The sequence below is a fragment of the Trichophyton benhamiae genome, assembly GCF_000151125.1.
Source record: "Trichophyton benhamiae CBS 112371 chromosome Unknown contig01411.14, whole genome shotgun sequence".
Lineage (NCBI taxonomy): Eukaryota > Fungi > Ascomycota > Eurotiomycetes > Onygenales > Arthrodermataceae > Trichophyton > Trichophyton benhamiae.
The window spans coordinates 1-19,132 of record NW_003315075.1 but is presented as its reverse complement, the minus strand read 5'-3'; the positions used below and the strand labels follow the sequence as shown (position 1 = coordinate 19,132).

Sequence of the window (19,132 nt, the reverse complement as noted above, 5' to 3'; positions counted from 1 at the left end):
GTGACCACAATGAGGAATCGACCGATAGCCGGGAGATGTCTATCATTATTTCGTAAGTTTAAACAGGTCGTATAAGTGCATCAACTATTTTCTTCATGACACACGGAAAACCAGAATGGACATACGGCTTGATTGGATCAGCAACAGTGTCTAGCCAGTCCTCAATCTTGCTGGTCTGCTCCCGGATGGCATCCAACGGACTCGGGTCGCTGGTAGCATGCTCCCTCCCAGGGCCGACGAAGGGATTCTGATGTCCCAGGTTGTACCCCGCCGTGCCGCGGATTTGGGCCATCTTTCTGAAGAGATTGGTATGGAGGTTAAAGAGGTATTTTAGGTGTGCGTGTGTCTAACGAGGGATGCTGGTAGGCAGGTACGGCTATGTAGCCTCGGAGGAATCGACGGCGGCGTGCAGTTGAGGTTGCCTGCTGGCTCGGGACTTCTGCTCCCCAGATAGTGTATATGTGTCCTCGCCGGGTGGGTTGTGGACAAGAAGCAGGACCCTTGTTCTCCTCGGCTGGTTAGCATTGGCCTGAACAATGACGGTGGGTTTCGAGTGGCGGACAAACAAACACTTTAAATCCCTCTAGTGGTGCGAGGGACGCTGTCTCACAACTCGAGGGCAGCCGGGCAGACGGTCAATTGGGGCCAGACGTCGCGGCGGAGGAGGTGAAGGTGAAGGCTGCGCAGGGGACGAACTCGAGGCTTGTCTGTTGTTTCTTGCAGGTGAAGAAGGTTGAAGGTTGAAAGTTGAAGAGAAAAAGCCACGGATGCGATAAGCAGTAAAGGTCACGTTTCGCCAAGTCACGGGACTTGCTGGCATCAAGACCGCTGGAGCAGCAGAAGCAGACGGGGATGTACTTTAGGAAGTATTGAGAAGAAGAAGAAGAAGAAGAAGAAGAAGAAGAAGAAGACGGCAGCAGGAGATGGAGAAGAGGAGATAAAGTAGAGGCAGATGATTCACTACTGAACTGTTACTAAGACATACAAGAAGCGAGGTGGCCCAGGGTAAAACGAGCTTCCCTGGCACAATCACCAGCATAGAGCGCGAAAGGGAAAAAAAAGGGGGTTAAAAAAAAGGTCTCAAGTAGTCTGGCTGATGCAGGACGAAGCCAAAATTAAGGAAAAGAAGAGCATCGGTATGCGAGTTGAGATGTGTGATAAGCACGGCGGCGGCTAGTTTGGGGAGAGTTGACTCGGGAGGAAAAAGCAAAAAGGGGGTTTAAGCAAAAAAGAAAAGAAGAAGCAGTAAAATCAATAAATAAATACAGTCGAAGCGAGAAGGAAAGGCGTTAGAAGGGATTGAAGCTGAAGAAGAGGCAGAGGCAGATAAAGAGAGGGGGAAAAAAAGGAAAAGGAGATGAAATTGGATGGGATTGAAAGAGGCTAGATGGATGATTTGATATCCACTGTTGAGAAGGACACGATGAACTAGCGGGTGAAAAAAAAAGGGGGGGGGGATGCGAGGAGAGAAGAGAGACCTATAATAATAAAATGTGGATGCTGGTAGAGAAGGACTTATGGAATGTGCTTAGTGTGGATGTATGGTAGGGATGTGCGGGTGGATGGATGGATGCGCGACGGGGGGGTGTTAAAATGGTGTTGAGAGGCTTCTCTCTCTCTATGCTGTTGTTTCATGATATGAGTTTTGTGAAGGAGAGAAAAGAAAGAAAGAAAGAAAGAAAGAAAGAAATAGTAATAGCAGTAGAAGTACGGAGTGCTTTGAAAAAGAAGGTCATGTCGTTAGTTACCACGAAGTCTCAATGGGGTTGGCATGGGCCTCAGAGCTGCTAGCTTCGCTCGTGGACTCGGCCATGCCCTTACTGCGCTTCTCCTTCTTGCGGTTGGAAACCGTAGTCCATTCGTTCTCGCTGCTGAGAGAGTTGAGCATTCTCATCTGCTCCTCTTCTGATGGCAGGTCCTTGGTCCACTGCTTCCTCTCCCCGCCAGCTTGTGTAGGAGTGGGTTGTGCGGGAGCTGGCTCGAAGGTGTCAAGCAATGGCATGGCAGATGACGGCTTGGTGGATGTACCGTTGCCGGTGGTGTTGCCATTGGTAGTAGGCGTAAGATTAGAGCTGGACGCCCATGCGTTTGCAGATGGAGGAGACACCGTTGACTTTGCCTGTTGCCTCTCGTATTCCCGGGCTGTATGCATCTGGTTCTCGACCATTGCACGCCTCGCCTTCTCTGCTTGCTTGACCATCTCGTTCTTCTCTTCGCGCTTACGGCGGGCCTGGCGTTGCTTCTTAGTCTCTACAGACTTGAAGTTGTTTTGCTGTTTCTTCTTCTTGCCCTGCTGGACGTCTTCCATATCACCAGTCAGGCGGAGGACGGATGCGGCGGGAGCCGGCTCCTCGAGCATGTCAGTGACATCACCGGCGGGCTTGACGCGGGGAGAATTGATTGGTGACATGTCGTCATCTGCATCTGCGCCGGTAGTGGAGGAAGCAGCAGTAGAGACGTGGTTAACGTGAGAGTCACCGTTAGTCTGTGGTTGTTGCTCCTGTTGCTGCGTCTCCTGCTGCGTAGCCTGTTTCTTTGGCTTCTTGCTGGTGCTGGGTTTAGGCTTAGCAGCTAGAGGGGTGCCGTTTCTTGCTTTGGAGAATTGTTTGGCAAATTCATAGTTGTCGTCCATGCCTCCATTGCTAGTCGATATCGACTCTTCGGCTTCGACAGCTCGCTGCTCCTTTTTGGTTTCCGGCACAGCGGCTGGTGCGTTGACACCATTGCTAGCCTCGCTGGAGTGATTTCTGCTGCTGTTGGTTTCCGGCTGGGGGCTCCTGCGCTGCTTGGTGCGTTGCTTTGCCTTCTCCTTCTTGCTCCCTGCCGGGCCACTCTCTTGCCTCTCGCTCGGCTTTAGAGAGGCAGGCCGTGACTTGGCCGTCGAGCCATTATTCTTGTAGTAGTAGCCCAATCCACCTGCGGTAAGGAGCAGGATGGCCCAGCTCATGTACGGGTTCATGATTGCGCCACAGATCGAATGTATATTATAGACAGTAACACCTTGAGCGTTGTTGCAGTTGATTGTCCCGAGGCGACTTGACGCAAACGCCGAGCGGTCAGGAGGAAGGGCGGACGAACGCCAGGCGGTTCAGGGGGTGTGCTGAGTGGTCGAGTCGAGCAGTCCGGCGGCAGCTAGACGAGCACGAGCAGGCTGGAGGAGGACCGGCAGACAGAGACGCTCAGGATGGAGTGGTAAGTGGTCGATGGATGGTCGGGTCGGGTCTTTAGAGGGGAGGATGCGAAGGTGGCTTGTTCTGCGAGCACAAGGTCAGACGGGGCGCACAGCAAGGATCACACCGGGCTGGGCTGCTCTTGGTACTCACCACGAAGACACTCATCTCTTTGCAAGCGGCGATGTCGTGGGTGCTATTCTGTGGCTCTTGTCTCTTCTCTCTCTCTCTCTCTCTTGCCGTGGGACGTCTGTTGGTGTAGGCTGCGTCGTGGTGGTGGTGGTGGTGGTGGTGGTGGTGGTTGTGCGGTGGTTGGCGGGCGATGTTTGGCGATGCGATCGATGATGGAAGAGGCGGACGAAGTTTGACCACAAGAAAAAAAAAGCTACCAGCAGCACAAGAGGCTAACGAAGACGGCGGCGCACCGCCAACCCAACGACACAGGCCCTCGACGGGGGAGAATAAAATGAGATGAAACAGACGGAAGAACGCGCGAGGCTCTAGACACGGTCCGCTTTGTCAAAGGTGAAACGATGAGGACGCAGGAACAGCGTCAGCCGCTTTAACTATATAACTATTAATTATATATGCGATCTCGAATAGAAAAAAGAGGCCAGGCTGGCCAGGTCTTCGGTCCCCTGGGTTACTGTTCAATATCGGCCTGCATAACTCCGTACTCCTTGGTCTTCTTGGGTGCTCTCCTCTCGCGCGGTTTTACGGAGTCCTCGGTCCTCGTTGCGTGGCCGAATCTCGCCGTCGTGGTACAGGGGAGATAACTACATAGCAGACGACACATTGACATCTACAGAGCACATCCATCAGTTATACTCCAGAAGGAAGATGCAAGTAATGGCTGTCTTGCGTGTTTGAAATGCGCGACAGGGGACGTTTCACCCTGAGGTCCAGCGGATGGCTCGTATCTGCCTTTCCGAAGGGAACAGGCGGTTCTCCTTTTTCCACCCCTTTATCGATCGAGGGTCAAAAGGAGCCAACTATTATTATTTATTTAACTGCTCTACGGAAGGTAACATAAAATAAACACTGACTAGTGCGTTCTACACGTGGTGTTTCCCCTTATCCTTGCTGCTGGTTTCGCTTAATAGCCGCTGATATTGATTCTAGGCCCAAGTTAACTAGTTAGTTAGCTACTCCCGTTACCTGCGTTGCTTGAAGGGAGGCATGACTGCAGGGCCGCGCCTTCAGCAACATCGAGCAAAGATGTCTAAGGATGCAAAACAGGAGACGCAGAAGAAGAGGGGGGAGGGAGAACATGGCAAGAGAGCGACTGTCCACCTACATGACATGAAGACGGCAAGATGTGGTATTCGGTCCAGAGCATAGTATGCTTGATGTACTGCATCGTCCAAGTGACGGCTTGGTCGATTCCTCTACGATACCTTGGTGTGCATACAACTCTCAGAGCGCCCATTACAGGCCGATCTGCGTCTGAAGAGACCATCACACACGGTGCTCCGCCCTTTCAGCCGCCAGGCATTACCGATAATGTGAGAAGCGCAGAGACCACTAGCTACAAGGATACAATGAACGGAGTCACCCTTGAGCGACTACTGGCAGATCTTGAGACGTGCGTTGAAGACCTTGTCCCTTACTCACCGGAAGTACCACCAAATGATATCGTTCAAATCAGTGGATCGAAGATGAGATCTTGCAGGCAGGCGATCTTCACCCTCATACGCTGGTACAGACAGTCAAACCCTTCTACCAGAAAGTCGTCAACAGAAATCCAAAACGAGCGTCGAGACGATCAAAAGTCTCGGTTTAATCTCGTCAAGCCCGGGGACAACACGGATCCCAGACAGACCGGAAGTCTTCAGACAACTGCCACAGGCAAAGTTCGACCGACTCAGACTTCTACTAGACCGTTGACCTGTCGTGAGCTCGCGTGCCCACCCGGTGATCTTGCTGCGACTTGTGTGACCAAGCCAGGCATCAAGCTGAAGCCCACACTGGCCCAGATGTGCAGGATGTGTTTTCCACGCAGAGACGAGAGGCTAATTGACGAGCACTGCGCTGATGAGTCCAAGAAGGAGTGGAACATCTTCTATATCCTCTTCGCTATACTGATCTCCATTTCCACTGCTGGATTCACCCTGGCTATAGTTCGCAGATTAAGGGAGAAAGCACAAACTTCGCAAAATACAGCGTCCGAGGTCCTGCCGACAAAGCGGTTTGTCGACTCGGGTTCAACCTCAACCAACACATCACCTGCTGAACCAATGTCTAGACGAGTTGTGTCATGGCTCAGGGGGGTGGTTACGTATGTCCGGGACTCGAGAGCACGAGTAGACGTAGAAGAGCACCCGGAACTTGGTGTGGCAGCCGCGAACTCACTGATTCCAACATTTGTGAACCAGGTCAATCCAAATCGCCCGCACCCCTTTCAAGTATCCGGCGCCGAAACCTGCGAGAGACAGACTGGACTGAAGCTCAGGAAGAGTTGTGATTCTAGCCTTGATGTGCCTGGTAAAGAGGGATCTCCACGGGCACGAAGCTCAAGTGTACAAGCTACTCCAGCTGCTGTGAACGAACCATAGCGTTTCAGCGTCGAGATGGATATTCACCGACCTCATACTGCACAGTAGACAAGGATAAAGCTGTGGATAGGAGGGAATATTATTAGATTCGTTTGTTTGTAGCCTGCTATTGATAGTTAAAGGGAACGGGGAAAAAATTGGGTTGCCACAGAAAATAGCATTGGCAGAGTTAACTAATCGTCTTTTTTTTTTTTTTTTTTTTTTTTTTTTTGGGTTCGTTTGCATGACATTTGAGACCTTTCATAGTGTAACCACGAAACAGTAGTAAAATGGGAATAGCCTCCTTGCATAACACCTGAGACAGTTCAATAGACAACAAAAAAGGGGGGGAAATCATCCATTCAGGCAGTTGACGAAGGGCAGACCGATAGCATCCTTGATTTCCTTCATTGCCTGCACAACCATCTCATCCTGCATCTTCTTACCAACTAGTTGAAGGCATACAGGAGCCGAGGCTTGAACCACAGGGTCATAGTTATCTTGATACAGAGCGTCGTCATCATTTCTAGGCGTATATCCTGTCTCCTTGGTGTCCAGTTGTGCATTGATCCTTGTAACTGGGAATACAATGGCTGGGTAATCGAGAATATTCCAGATCGAGGTATAACCCCAGTACCGAGATGTGGAGAGAACAGGCGCAACATTGGGGTGGGCGGGGCATAGGATCACGTCCATGTCAGGCTCGAGCTTGTTCCATTCTATATATTTGAGATGAGGTTAATAATAGGTTAGTTTGACATCAAGATATGCAGAGAAAGAGTAAGGATGAGATGTGGAATCAGATTCGGGATGTTCGGGTATGTAGGTATGTAGCTTATACTCAGACGTACCGGTCAAGTAATTGAAGCGGTATGCCTCACGTCTCTTCAATAGGTTCCATAGAGCAGGAAGGTCGTGGGATTTGACGGCAGGGCTCTCTTTCGCAACCCAGTTTGCAAGCTGGAGAGCAGATTCTCCACCCTCCTGGAGAAGGGCTTCGTATGATTTACCACCATCAGGAGAGTAGAGGCCTGCCTATAAGTCGGAGCAATCGAAATATGGTCAGTTCTCCGGATGAAAAGTCGGGATGTATGAGATCTGGATAGGCTACTTACGAGGATCTCCATTGCCTCATCGTGGTGGAATGGTTTCCATTCAACAACCTCGACACCGGGAACTAACTTGAGCTTCGCCACAACTTCATGCAGGGCTCTAGTTACCGGTGGGAGAGGTTTTACAATACCGTCGTCCCACATAACGCCGACCCTGAACTTCTTTTCTCCTTTCGGGTTAATACACTGGGCATGTTCTCGCCAATGCATCTGATGCAGGCTTGGATCTTTGCGCCAAGGCTCAGCGTCAAGGATAACTTTCATCATGAGGTTGATGCCTTCAAATGTTGGGCATAGTGGGCCGGCTGTTCCCCAGATTGTCTCCACGCCGATGTTGTAGGCAGTCCATCCGGTGAGAGGGATTCGGTGCGTGGTGGGTTTGAACCCGTATAGGCCGCAGTTTGATGCTGGCGAGCGGATACTGCCTCCTATAGATTGTATAGATGTGAGCGTTGGAGCCGAACTAACTAGTTATTGCCAAGGACGGAGCGGATTTCAGTCGTTCATAAGTAGAGACTTACCCATGTCCGTGCCAATGCCGAGTGGGCTGCCGTAAAGTGCCTGCAGAGCAGATTCACCACCAGACGAACCGCCAGGGGTCAGAGCAATGTTGTGGGGATTCACTGTCTCGCCGGTGACATTGCTTTTTGTCTCCAACATCAACTAAGTAATATCGGACGCAAGATTAGATCGTAGAAGTTGGCAAAAAAAAAAAATTACAATGTGATCGGGGTTCTATGGAATATGCACCCACCAGTGCTTGTGGTTCTGTTGTTCTCACGTATTCGACTGCTCCAGCTGCAATCAGAATCTTGAGAAGCTCGGCATCATCGGGAGACGGGCGTCCTGCCCAGGCAACAAAGCCGGAGCTGGTGTCGCATCCCTTGACGCCCATATGAGCCTTCACACTGACAGGAAGGCCATGGAGGGGGCCAATTGGTTTCTTGTGCTTTGCAAAATATTCGTCCAGTTCCTTCGCCCGTGCGAGTGCTCGCTCTGGCAGGAGTTCATGAACGCAGTTGACCTAGATGACATAAATCAGGATGGTTCTTGTTTGTTTTCCTTTATTTCTGCTACACTTCTGATTAACCGACTACTCCAACTCACCAGTTTCTGTGCAATGACCGCTCGGCGGAGAAAAGCCTTGGTAACTGCGGTTGCAGTGAGGGTTCCTTGTGCAAGAGAAGCGAGCAGCGACTGAGCGGATGATTCAGTAATGCCAATATCTTCCTGCGAGAGACACTGTCTTGGTATGTCTGTCACATTCCCGGACAACTTCTCTGGGATTCGGGATAGATCAACGTCCACCTTAGAGAGTGCTTCTTCGCGGCGAGCTTGGAAGCGTGCAAGACTTTCCTGTGCTTGCGTCATGCTTTCCGCCTTATTTATATAACGTTTTCAAATCGTTGCAGAGGACGTATTGCAGACGAAAAGGAAGATCGAGATAGAGTCTACCTCGATGACCGAATGAAATTATGCTCCGATGTCATACTCTCTAGCCACCAAGGCCAGAACTTATATACCGTCGGTACCGACAAGGCCACGTAGGATCCTACGTCTCACCCTGAGGTATTTTGGATGGTTCCGTGTCCGTTGTAACGCAAAGGGAGGGCAAGCAGCAGGCTAAAACCGATGGCTGCGTCCACAATTCGCTACAAGCAGAGGTCGGCAGTCTAGCTTGGATACCAAATACCGAATAGCATCCCAGGTTTATGGGGTTAAAAAATTGGAGTCGAGATAAGAAGATCGCCAAGCGCAAGGGTGATCCTCTGTAGGCGGACCAATCCGGCGTTGCTGCAGGTTGAAGGAAGCCAGCCAGGGATGTTTCGGGGATGCAGAGAACCGTCGCTACCCCAGTCAGGCCTATCCTTATGGACCCTTTTACTGCATACTTTGTAGTTATGCCAGAGTGTAGAGGGCCAAGGCGTGGGGCGCGGGTTCGCAAAGGACATCCGTTCCTGGCGCGGGAAGAGAGGAAGGTCCCGCCCCCTTGCGACCCACTAGAAAGGGTATGCTATCAGCCTGCCTGTGTATCAATATCCGTCCGCATGCCATGTAATAATATTACATAGGTACTGACCGGGTTCGGACTCTGGGCGAGAATCCATACTATGCATAGAGCTCGGTTAAGATTATGAGAGTTACCGAGCCCACCGCATGACTCGAGCGAGCCATCTGCCATACCAGACCCGCCAGAAGAGCCCCATCGTGGCCGCTGATGTCTCGTCGTCACTTTTTTTATTTTATTTTTGATAACGTTGCAGAAGTACAACGGACAGGGAAGAAGACTAAAGAGGCAACTGGCCAGCAAGTGGAGATTCACGTGATTACCTTAAGCCGACGTCCCGAAAGAATTCTAAAACTAACTACCTAGTTATATAAATTTTTAGTGAGAAGAGTGGAATTTGTATATCAACGTTCCAAAACAACAAAAGCCTTCCATCAAGGAGTAGCTGGTCTGCTTCTCGGAAGCTATGACAGGGAAGAAATAAGGAAGCGAAGGGCACAAACTAAAAATAAGGTCTGGAGTGAAGAAGAAAAGAACCAAAGGACAGCAAAAGAAAAAAAGAGAAGAACCAGAAAAAAGAAATCATCATGTCTCCATGGCATATCCACTATGATCTAAATTATACCCTCCTTCAGCTTTTTTGCAGCTCTGGGCCCTGCTCATCCTGCTCATGCTACCACTCGTGTCTGTCCCTTCATGCCACTCCCAAGCTCCTGTGGCGCTGTCTCCAAACAGAGCGGCGGCTGTACCGCTGGCACATAGTTGACTAGTGTACTGAGGTACTGCACTGAGAAATCCGACCATGCGTCAAGAAGGTCAGAACGGAATTTGCTGCCCTGGATAGACTTTCCAACATGAAGACGGATCAGGTCTCCCGACCTAGCCAACGTGCCCCGCGGCCCCGAAAGTTGAACAATTAGCTTTGAGAGGTCTTCTGGGTTTGGGCTAAATCGGAATCTGTCTGGGTAGAACCTAGAGGCTTCTACTACGCTAGAGTTTGAGATAACGGTAGTGACGCCGTTGAGAGCTGCCTCCAGCGGGGTGATGCCAAGAGTCTCGTAGCGGGATGGACAGATGAAGATGCCGGTGTGTCGTGCAACAGCGAATAGACTGTACAAGGCAGATCTTGAAACCTTGGGGACCAGCAGGAACAGGTGCTGGTACTGGGATGGAACCTTGTCCATGAGTGCCCTGTGCTCCATGCTATCTGGCTGCTCTCCCCCAGCCACAAAGACCCTGAGAGGGATACCCCGAGCGCAAAGGAGGATTGCCGCGTCAACAAGCAGATCTATATTTTTGAAGTAATCGAGGCGGGCAACTGCCGTGAACATCACTACCCCATCAAAGTTAAACCACTCCTTGATGTTTTCGGGGAGCTCGTCTTTGGTTTCTTCCGTTTCAGTCAAAAGCTCGATCGGCGGGCAAAGCTCACGTAAGGCGGTGACGCCCCTGGAGGCAAGGAAATTGCCTTGAAGCTGTGAATGTTGGAGGACAAATGCATTCTCTCGGCTCTTGATAATTTCAATTCCCTTGTCTTGTTGCCGTTCCAGGTGCTCTGCCTTTTCCATGCTTCCAAACGCCAGCGCTGCAGCCTCCTTGGAGAAAATGGTTGCAAAGCTTCCAAAAAAGGGGCCGTGGTGCGTGACACATGAAGGGATGTGACGAGGATGGTACTCCATCAGAGTATCGGTCTGATAGTATAGCATGGGGGTTCCTTCCATTGGGTTGGTAGCCTTGAGGATTTTGATGCAGTTCAGAAGGGCATTGGCGACCTTGCTTGGATCCATGTGGAAATTGAAAGATACTGTCACAGTAGAAACTGAGCTAAAGGCCTCGCTGGAGATGTAGGGATCCACGATATCCTCGTCCCTCTGATACAGAATCATTCCTAGGAAGATTCCTCTCTCCACGAATGCCTGGACAACCGAGGCAGCGAAAGCAGCTGCTCCGACCTTGGCAGCAGCGCTATTGCCGGTGATCAGGTATCGCCTGTTGAGAACAACTATTGCAGGAAGTAACGGTTTATAGTCTTCTGCCATGGCTGAAGACTGGATATCTGGGTCGGGGGTGGTAGAGTCAAGGATGAGAGGCATATTGAAAACGAAAAATATATATGGGATCACTCTATGCCAATATCCGGCTTGGTATGAATGTTCCAAGGATGGTGGTAATTATGATGATGATGATGGAGGGAATGACTCGCCTTTCTTTATGATGATGTCGAGCGGCATTTATATATCTTAGCCATGTATATGTGTCAGCGTATATGAGACGAACATCCCACGTAAAGAGTATACGGCAAAACTAGCCATCACCAATTCTCCCCGCCACTGATTCTATTTCACCGCCCGGCTATCCCAATCCTACCCCCATTCTGTTAGAGACGGCCGAAAACAAGCAGCTGGCGATCCTTAGAGCTGACCGGCAATCTCGGGGTATCGCTTCTTCTTGGAACTGTTAAAGTTGATGATGATGCGAAGCTTATCCATGGGATTACGACGAGGGGCATCCATAGATCAGCTCTCTTATCGTTGTCTGTCATTTTGTCATGCCGCCCGTCTTATCCATGTCAGAGGTAACAGGTATACATATGTATGTATCCTCTCGAGTTCTAGATTAAGGGACGTAAAAATAAAGTAAGGAATAGCGGGCAGATCATTGTGTCATCTGCATAACACTATTTTGAGACATTGATCAACCTGAGGATCTATTGATAGGCAAATGCAGCTCAAACAAGAGTCCCCCCTGAACTCAGCATTGCTCTATCCAAGAAAAGACACCGAAATTCGGACAAGATTTTTCGGATTTCCAGTAGGCGAGCAAGCTAAGCTTGGTCGTCCTCCTTGCCTTAGAGCCCACATTTCTGACTCAAGGACGGTAGTGCGCGGCGGATTTTCCAGACGACCCGCTGTGGATGCCGCTATGTATCCATCCACTACGTATAGGCCTGGAACCGTCAGCTCTTGTTTTAACGGACATTAAGTTTTATCTTCCTTCAAATTCTCATGCTCATCGGCTACATTCTAATAAAAGGATGCATGAAGTTAAGAAGCGAGAATATAAAAAGTCGATAGGTGTCGTCCCTTAAAATTAATAATATAGGCATTTTAAACCTCCGGATATCGGATATAAGATAGGATCAAGTCCGGTCCAGTAGGCTGAACCTTTTGATTAGATATTGTGTGCGTATGTATGTACGAAACTGTCTGCATAAGCAGATTAGCCAACCACAACACATCAAAGTGGTGTGCTCCAGCCGCTTCGTCAAAAACGTGCAACTTCGAACAAGCATTACGGCCCAGCGGAGATTCTGCTAGGCCCTCCATCCCAGATCCACCATCAGTATAACGGAACACTCCACGTCATATGGACTGGGGTAATGGATATGGATAATGCTGCACCATTATTTCGAAATGCATCATGCTGGTGAACACGTTGGACGGAAAGCCGCCCTTTTGGTTGGGGCTGCCAGGCTGAACTGCTGCAGAGGGGAAGCTTGATTCTGAAATTGCTAGGGCTAATCCTGTAAAATTGTGTTGACTTCCTCCCTAGAAAAGGATATGCAATGGAATGATCCACCAATCCAGGTCCCACTCAGCTGGCTTGAGAACTCGGCAATTGCCTGGTACATATGTCAGCATTTCAATGAGATCAGCAGAGGGAAATCAGGCAGGGGCAGTGGTATATTCTGCATAAGGGTAAATGGTTGCAATATTGACAAAACTGCCTGCGGTGCTGCGAGCTTGTGGCAAAGTTTGTCGAAAGTGCATTCACTCATCGTGTAATTTGACTTCCGGCCTGTCAGTTTAGGGTACCAAGGGTCAACCGAGTTATCACGTGATGATACCATGATGATTAATGCAGACTTTACTTATTTAAGTAAAGTATAGAAACTATAATTCCTCCAATCTTGCACTGACAAAATATCAAGCAGAATTTTCGGAATGCCAATTTACAGTCTTATAAGCATCAATACTGGTTGGTTGCTAGGGTATTGTACGGATGGTCCATTGTGAGATGGAGCTAGATGCTACTTTTCCTAGGGCGTTGCTTTATGTGGGTTTCCAATACTGCGATGACAGCTTCATGGATTTTATACCACTGCTAAGAATAATACCATTGAAGTCAAGGCAGTTCTTTTGAGCTGTAATAAAGTCAAGTATAGGGCGCTTAAACATGTGAATCTCAGCCTATGCTTGCTGTCCGCTCTGGATAGAGGACAGCCTGAACAGCTTTATGAATGGACTCTTAACGTTCAGCCCAACAGTACTCAAGGAACTATTATTTACTATACACATCGCTACAAATTATTAGTTGATTTTCCTTCCGAAGATTGGTGTTGAAGTCTGCCTATTTCCTTGAAGAGTCGTTGAACTTGGGCGGCTAGCCACGAAGTCAAAACAAAAGTGCCAAGCTTTTTCTCGGGATTATCTCCCGCCTTGGCAGGATCCATGGTGCTTTCCCGTTTGTATACGACGTTGATCAAGTCGCAACTTCTACAGCACAAACCTATGGAGGCGAATTTGAGCTGGTCTCTTCAGCCGGGGGAACAGCCGATCATGCACCGGGCACAATTATACCCAGAAGTGTTCAAGGAAAAGCGCTTGAGGTGGGAAGCGAGGTTGAAGAGGTTACAGCGACGAGCGCAAGATGAGACCACATGCGTATAACGGACCGAAAACCGGGCCGGGTGAAGCAGGGAATTCAAGAAGGGGTGCAGAGCCATATGCAGATCCACACGGTCATGCTTCGCCTGCAGTGAGGCGACTTCAGCGTGTACTGCGTTTATCACGCCCGTATATCCTAGCGGCAGAACAGGCAGAACGAGCTGACCCAGACGAACCGAACGATGAGGCGGCCCAACGAGAGCAAGCTGAACGAGCGCTAGCTGAACAAGAGACAGCTGAACAAGGGCTAGTGGAACAAGTGCAAGCAGTGCAAACGGGTCAAGATGGACAGCAAGTTGACCAAGCAATGCAACAACTGGTTGAAGAGAGGCATGCCATCAGCCCGGAAGAAGAGCAAGAAACAGCTGTAACGGCAGAGGAAGGACAGGCTGAACAGCCCGAGACACAGCCTACTGCACCACAGGTTAAGGATGAAGCAAGAGAACCGGATCAAGCAGGCCGATCGAGACGAGGGCAAGGAAGAAGGCGAGGGCGCGGCCGAAGGGCAGCACCTGGATCCGGATCCGGACGTGGGCAAGCTACAGAGCAGCGCCCGGAAGTAATTCGGACACGAGAGAGAGGAGTAGGGCGAGGTCGAGCTGCTGAACAACGACCTGAAGCTAATAGAGCCCGAGGAACGGGGCGACGGCGCCCACGAGGACGAGAACGAGGACAGGGGCAGGGGCAAGGTGCAATCCCAGAGCTAGAGCAAAGGCTGGAACAACAGCCATTGGGAGAGCTGAATTCTGAGCCGTTGCTGGTACAACCTGTTGTCAATCCGGAACCCCAATTCGAAGCCCGGGTTGAGACAGAAGCACAGGTCGAGATAGAAGCACGGGTAGTTACACCCGGACAGCCTCAGGCACGAGTTGGTGAACAGTTGGTACGTGAGCAGGTGATTCAACAGGAGCTCACGGACATCCTGGCACAACAAGAGAGTCAACCAGAATTGCCACCTGTACCGGCGCCTGTACCCGCACCGGCGGAGACAATACCGCCCCAGCTAATGCATCTACGACACCTACCGGCTCCCGAGGTACGGCCCCATATGGCACACTCCCAGAGGGTACAAGCACTACTTCAGGAGCAGCAACAAGACCTTCTCCGCCAGCAACATGCGCGGCAAGCAAGGGAGGAAGAGCTGGCTCAATGGCCAGAGATTGCGAGTCATCGGGAAAGTTTGCAACGGGTGCAGGTGACTTTGCGTACGAGGGAGCTGCAGATGATAGGTGAGGCTCGAGAGGGACAGCCGGAACCGGAGATTCGAAGGGTGGAGTTGGCAGTGCATCAGGGCCAGGTCCGAGAAGTAGAGGAGTTGCAGGAACAGATGCAATCAATGCAAGCACAGCAGCAACAGTTGCTTGAGATGAGATTACAGGAGGCGATGAACGAACCGCTTGAGGATCCGCAGCAACGACAACACCAAGAAGAAGATGCCGGACAGCCTAATTTTCGGGAGACGTCTGTTGAAGGACAACAACAGCTGCAACCACAGCTTCCGGAGTCGAATAGAATAGAGTCTATACCGCAACCGATATACGATGGTATGCAGCCTAATGGGATGGCGTTTCCGAGAACTGAGTTTGCGAGAAGGTCGGTGTCACTGCTAGTTATACCACTGGATGTACGGCAAGAATTAATTCAAGCTAGCCCTGAAGACGAGGATGGTGAATATGATGGCGGTGTTGCACTTGGACAGGAGAATATGGACTGGAATGGCAACGACAATCGCTATGGAAATGGCGACGGCAATGGCAATGGCTATGTGAATGGCAACACCAATGGCTATGTGAATGGCAACGGCAATGATTATGGGAATGGTTATGGCAATGGCTACAGCAACGGCTATGTGAATGGAAATGCAAACGGGGATGCGAATGGGAGCGAAGAGATGAGTGAGACCGAGGTTAGGTTTGCAATTGAAGAAGCGGTACAGCTGCGGACGTGGGCGCAGCTCGAGGAGATCCAACAAGACCACACGAGAAGAGAATTCCAGGGTAGCAACGGTATGGATGCCGCAGCCGCATCCAGACTACTAAGTCGGTGGTCGGGCCGACGCGTCTACCCGACGACTCAGTTTCCAGCCGTGCCAGAGTACCATCCGCACTATCGAAACGAGGGCTTCTACCCCGTGAGCCGAGGGGTATCGGAGGCTCTCTCGGACGTGCGAGCGGCACGTATGGAGGAAGGCGAGCACATCGTCGACGAGGAGGAGTTCGAGTACTTCAATTTGGGCTCGGGCCGGAGCGAGCAACTGGTGCATGACGGGCCAGCTGGGGACCAGGATGAGTTGACAGAAGACAACCTGCAGGTTGGGATGGTGCTTATAGCGCAGACCACGCCGGCGGAGTATGAGCACTGGAAGACCCGTCGGGATACCCAGGCTACTTGGGCGGAGGTGAAGCTTGGAGAGGAGATGGCTAGGCTGAGGGTCCGGATGGAGAGGTGGGAGGCGACGGTGAGGTGGATGTGGCAGATGGCGGAGGTGTGGGAGCGAGACGGCGGGTTTGAGAAAATAGTTGAGTTTGATGCTGATGTTTTGGAAGCGATGAGATTGGATGGGGAGGTGAGTGATGACGACGAGCTAGTTGGGTTCATGGACGATTTGGATGTGAGTGTTACTACGACGGACTATGATGCTGTATATTGTTAAGTGCTTGGTCTAGGGAACTAGATACAGGAAGACAAAGCAAGAAGTGAAAGCAGAGAGCCAACTTTTATACGCCAACGTAAAGAGTAACGGGTAACCACACGTAGGAAGTAACAAGAAGAGGAAGTAACAAGAAGAGGAAGTAACAAGAAGAGGAAGTAACAAGAAGAGGAAGTAACAAGAAGAGGAAGTAACAAGAAGAGGAAGAAGAGGAAGAGGAAGAAGAAAAAGAAGAAGGAGAAGGAAGAGGAAGACTGGATTAATGGGTGAGGATTAATGGGTGAGCAGGTCATGTACGCTCATGCCAAGCTTACGCCTGACGTGTGTATGTGTATGTGTATGTGTGAGTGTGTGCTGTGCATGTGCATGAGGCCATATAGTGGGCGAGGTAGTTGCTGAAGCGGTGGTGGCTGAAGTCGAGGAATGCCGTCTATCGGTGTTGAGCATGAGCAGAGCAGCAGAAGCCTCTCTGTCCATGTCAACGTCGTCGTCCTGCACGGCAACGTCGTCCCCACCGGTGGGTACAAGCAGCGGTGAGGTGTTGGTAGAGGTTGCTGTGGTGGACATGCTGTAAGTCCGCGAGGCAGAGGAGGCAGTAGTTGACGTGGTAGTAGGCCTGAGAGCAGGCGAAGGCAGGACCATGGGTATGATGTCGAATCCTGCCGAGGCGGTCTGGTGGCCCTGGCTCTGCGCCGGAGAAGGCATGGTGGAGGTGTTGGCGGTTGAAGGGTGGATATCCGGGGAGACGGAGTATGAGCTGGCCGAGTCCATCTGGATGTTTGCCGAGGGCTGCCAGCAAGGCGAGGTGGGAGTGTCATCTCGCCTGGCCGCCTTGAGGTCTCTGACGCAGCTCTCCAGGTAGTTTACATACTCGATGCTGGCCTGGAGTTATTATTATCTGTTAGCCGCTGTCGTATATCTGAGACTGATAAGAGAGAGGACTGACTGACCTGGAGGATGGCGAGCTTGTGCATCTCATGGCCCCTGCAGGCGGGAATCATGTCCTTGAGCGTGGCAAACTCCTGGTTCATCTTGGACCGGCGGCGACGCTCGATCAGGCTGTGAGCGGTGCGCCGGGCGATCTTGCGGCCTGCGGCAGTGGCAGCGCTGGACTTCTTCTTGGTGGTGGCAGCCGGGGCGGCATCCTGCTGGTCGGCCTCCTCGTCTCGCTTGGGCTTGACCTGGATGATCTTGCGGGTGCGCGTGGGCGGCGGTGGCAGGCTGAACTCGGGCTGTCTCTTGGAGCGTCTTGTCTCTGGCTGTTGCTGTTGCTGTTGCTGTTGTTGCTGTTGCTGTTGTTGCTGTTGTTGCTGCTGCTGCTGCTGGGGCTGGTGGTGGTGGTGATGCTGGATGGCGGCGGGCGGGAGGGCGAAGTAGAGGTCGTCTGCGGCCTTGTCCATCTTGTCCATGGCGGCGATGTCGGTCGACGAGGCCGGAGTTAGCGGTAGACGCGGCTTCGGCATGGCAGGAACTAGTAGATGCCGGCAGCGATGACAGTGGTGATAGTAGTAGTGATAGTAGCAGTAGTAGTAGTGGTGTTGGCGATGGTGACAGCGGTGGTGACAGCAGCGCTGGCGAGGAGGAAGAGTCGGGTCGACGAAAAGAGGGCAGGCGGCGCTTCTTCTACCTGCGCCGCGAGTCCTCCTGGTGGTCGCGTGCTGCCAACGGTTGGCTGGCAGGACGCCTGGGGCAGGGCCAGGCACATGGACGCGGGGAGGACGCTGATTGGCTGCGGGGCGGGCGCAGGGGAGGAGGCTAAGGTTGCCGTGGCTGAGTCAGCGGGGAAGAGGGCCGGGGTGGAGGTGGGCACGTGGGCTGCTTAGTCATGAGAAGAGGCCGGGCGGGAGGAGACGGAAGGGCGGGCGAAGCCGGAAGAGACGCAGGCAGACGGCAGGAAGACAGAAGGGAGATGAAGATGGATGGTGCTTCCTGCGCTCGGTCATCTGCCGCGCGTCTATATCCCCCTTTCTACTGGCTAAAGACCCGCCGGAGGAGCTCCTCGCTTAGTAAGCTGTCGGGCCCGCGCTCCAGCACGCCCACGCGGTTGCCGCCCGCCCTCCACCCGCCGCGGTCGTCCTCCTGCTCCTCCGCCACGACTGCGATCTCCTCCTCGCCCTCCACCACCACCTGGTCCACCACGTCGGCGTCAACCCGCCCGACAAGCCGCCTGTCCACCACCGTCGCGCCTCGCGTCCACTGGCCCGTCGTCTCTACCCGCACGTCTCGCTCCTGCCACCGCCATGTCTCGCTCCCGCCCGTCAGCACGTACCACACGCACACGGGGTCGTGCAGGCTCATCTCCTCTTCCGCCGTCGCCGCCTCGTGCCGGGCCAGCTTGAGCTCCCGGATCGTGCTGAAGGTGTGCTCGACCACGGTGGAGACCAGCTCGGCCAGCGGAGAGCTGCGCTGCAGGTGCGGCGTGATGGCGGCGCGGAAGGCCGTCGGAGTGAAGTTCTGCGTGTGCGTCAGGTCCAGCGGTGCCATCTTCAGAGTAAGTCTCTTGTCTGGACGTCGTGGAGCGGCCATTGGCGAGGCTGCGGGCCAGGTGCGCCGTGGGTTAAGCGATGTCAGCGCCATCAGCTGCGCGGCTGCCAGGGGGTCTGCGAAGACGTTGAACTCCGCAAAGGGGGTGACCTTTATTATACTCGCTGTCAGTACTCCATACTCTAGTAAAAAAAATATATAACTAGTAAATGGGAGGAAACATACATTTCCTGGCTCGTCGATGGCTCCGCCCATGATGACTACCTCCTTGGCTCGCAGGAAGGTAGGCAGGTCCTCGGCCGCGGCTAGGGCAAGGTTCGTCAGCGGCCCCACGGCCACAATGGTAATGCTGTCTTCCTCATTCTCGCGCAGCAGGCGGAGGATCTCCAGATGAGACGGCTGGCGAGACGGTATATAGAGCTTCTCGCCTTCGTCTGCGGCCGCTTCTTCACTCGCAAACAGGGCCTGGTAGGTGTCGTCGGCGGAGAGATGGGGGCACTAGAAAAA

The 19,132-nt window shown here is 52.1% G+C and overlaps 8 protein-coding genes across 8 annotated transcripts; 3 read left to right on the top strand and 5 right to left on the bottom strand.

Moving 5' to 3' along the window:
* Positions 1 to 217: 217 nt before the first annotated feature.
* Positions 218 to 946, top strand: ARB_03661 (uncharacterized protein; the record flags this gene model as incomplete). Its single annotated transcript, XM_003010048.1, has 4 exons — positions 218 to 325; positions 455 to 542; positions 688 to 723; positions 864 to 946. The coding sequence occupies 4 exons, from the start codon at positions 218 to 220 to the stop codon at positions 944 to 946; spliced, it is 315 nt and encodes a 104-aa protein (XP_003010094.1).
* Positions 947 to 1,744: 798 nt separating this feature from the next.
* ARB_03660 (uncharacterized protein) lies at positions 1,745 to 2,959 on the bottom strand (the record flags this gene model as incomplete). The annotated part of the gene is made up of 1 exon (XM_003010047.1): positions 1,745 to 2,959. One exon carries the CDS (start codon positions 2,957 to 2,959, stop codon positions 1,745 to 1,747), a length of 1,215 nt encoding a protein of 404 aa, XP_003010093.1.
* Positions 2,960 to 4,519: 1,560 nt separating this feature from the next.
* ARB_03659 (uncharacterized protein) lies at positions 4,520 to 5,725 on the top strand (the record flags this gene model as incomplete). The annotated part of the gene is made up of 1 exon (XM_003010046.1): positions 4,520 to 5,725. The coding sequence occupies one exon, from the start codon at positions 4,520 to 4,522 to the stop codon at positions 5,723 to 5,725; it is 1,206 nt and encodes a 401-aa protein (XP_003010092.1).
* A 333-nt stretch (positions 5,726 to 6,058) lies between these two features.
* On the bottom strand, positions 6,059 to 8,187 carry ARB_03658 (uncharacterized protein; the record flags this gene model as incomplete). The annotated part of the gene is made up of 6 exons (XM_003010045.1): positions 6,059 to 6,423; positions 6,556 to 6,739; positions 6,820 to 7,244; positions 7,338 to 7,479; positions 7,571 to 7,840; positions 7,924 to 8,187. 6 exons carry the CDS (start codon positions 8,185 to 8,187, stop codon positions 6,059 to 6,061), a joined length of 1,650 nt encoding a protein of 549 aa, XP_003010091.1.
* Positions 8,188 to 9,492: 1,305 nt separating this feature from the next.
* Positions 9,493 to 10,917, bottom strand: ARB_03657 (uncharacterized protein; the record flags this gene model as incomplete). The annotated part of the gene is made up of 1 exon (XM_003010044.1): positions 9,493 to 10,917. One exon carries the CDS (start codon positions 10,915 to 10,917, stop codon positions 9,493 to 9,495), a length of 1,425 nt encoding a protein of 474 aa, XP_003010090.1.
* A 2,557-nt stretch (positions 10,918 to 13,474) lies between these two features.
* ARB_03656 (uncharacterized protein) lies at positions 13,475 to 16,144 on the top strand (the record flags this gene model as incomplete). Its single annotated transcript, XM_003010043.1, has 1 exon — positions 13,475 to 16,144. One exon carries the CDS (start codon positions 13,475 to 13,477, stop codon positions 16,142 to 16,144), a length of 2,670 nt encoding a protein of 889 aa, XP_003010089.1.
* Positions 16,145 to 16,414: 270 nt separating this feature from the next.
* ARB_03655 (HLH transcription factor, putative) lies at positions 16,415 to 17,550 on the bottom strand (the record flags this gene model as incomplete). The annotated part of the gene is made up of 2 exons (XM_003010042.1): positions 16,415 to 17,023; positions 17,092 to 17,550. 2 exons carry the CDS (start codon positions 17,548 to 17,550, stop codon positions 16,415 to 16,417), a joined length of 1,068 nt encoding a protein of 355 aa, XP_003010088.1.
* A 559-nt stretch (positions 17,551 to 18,109) lies between these two features.
* ARB_03654 (nucleoside hydrolase, putative) lies at positions 18,110 to 19,123 on the bottom strand (the record flags this gene model as incomplete). Its single annotated transcript, XM_003010041.1, has 1 exon — positions 18,110 to 19,123. A coding segment is annotated over one exon (1,014 nt), but the record flags the coding sequence as incomplete, so codon positions are not given.
* Positions 19,124 to 19,132: the final 9 nt, after the last annotated feature.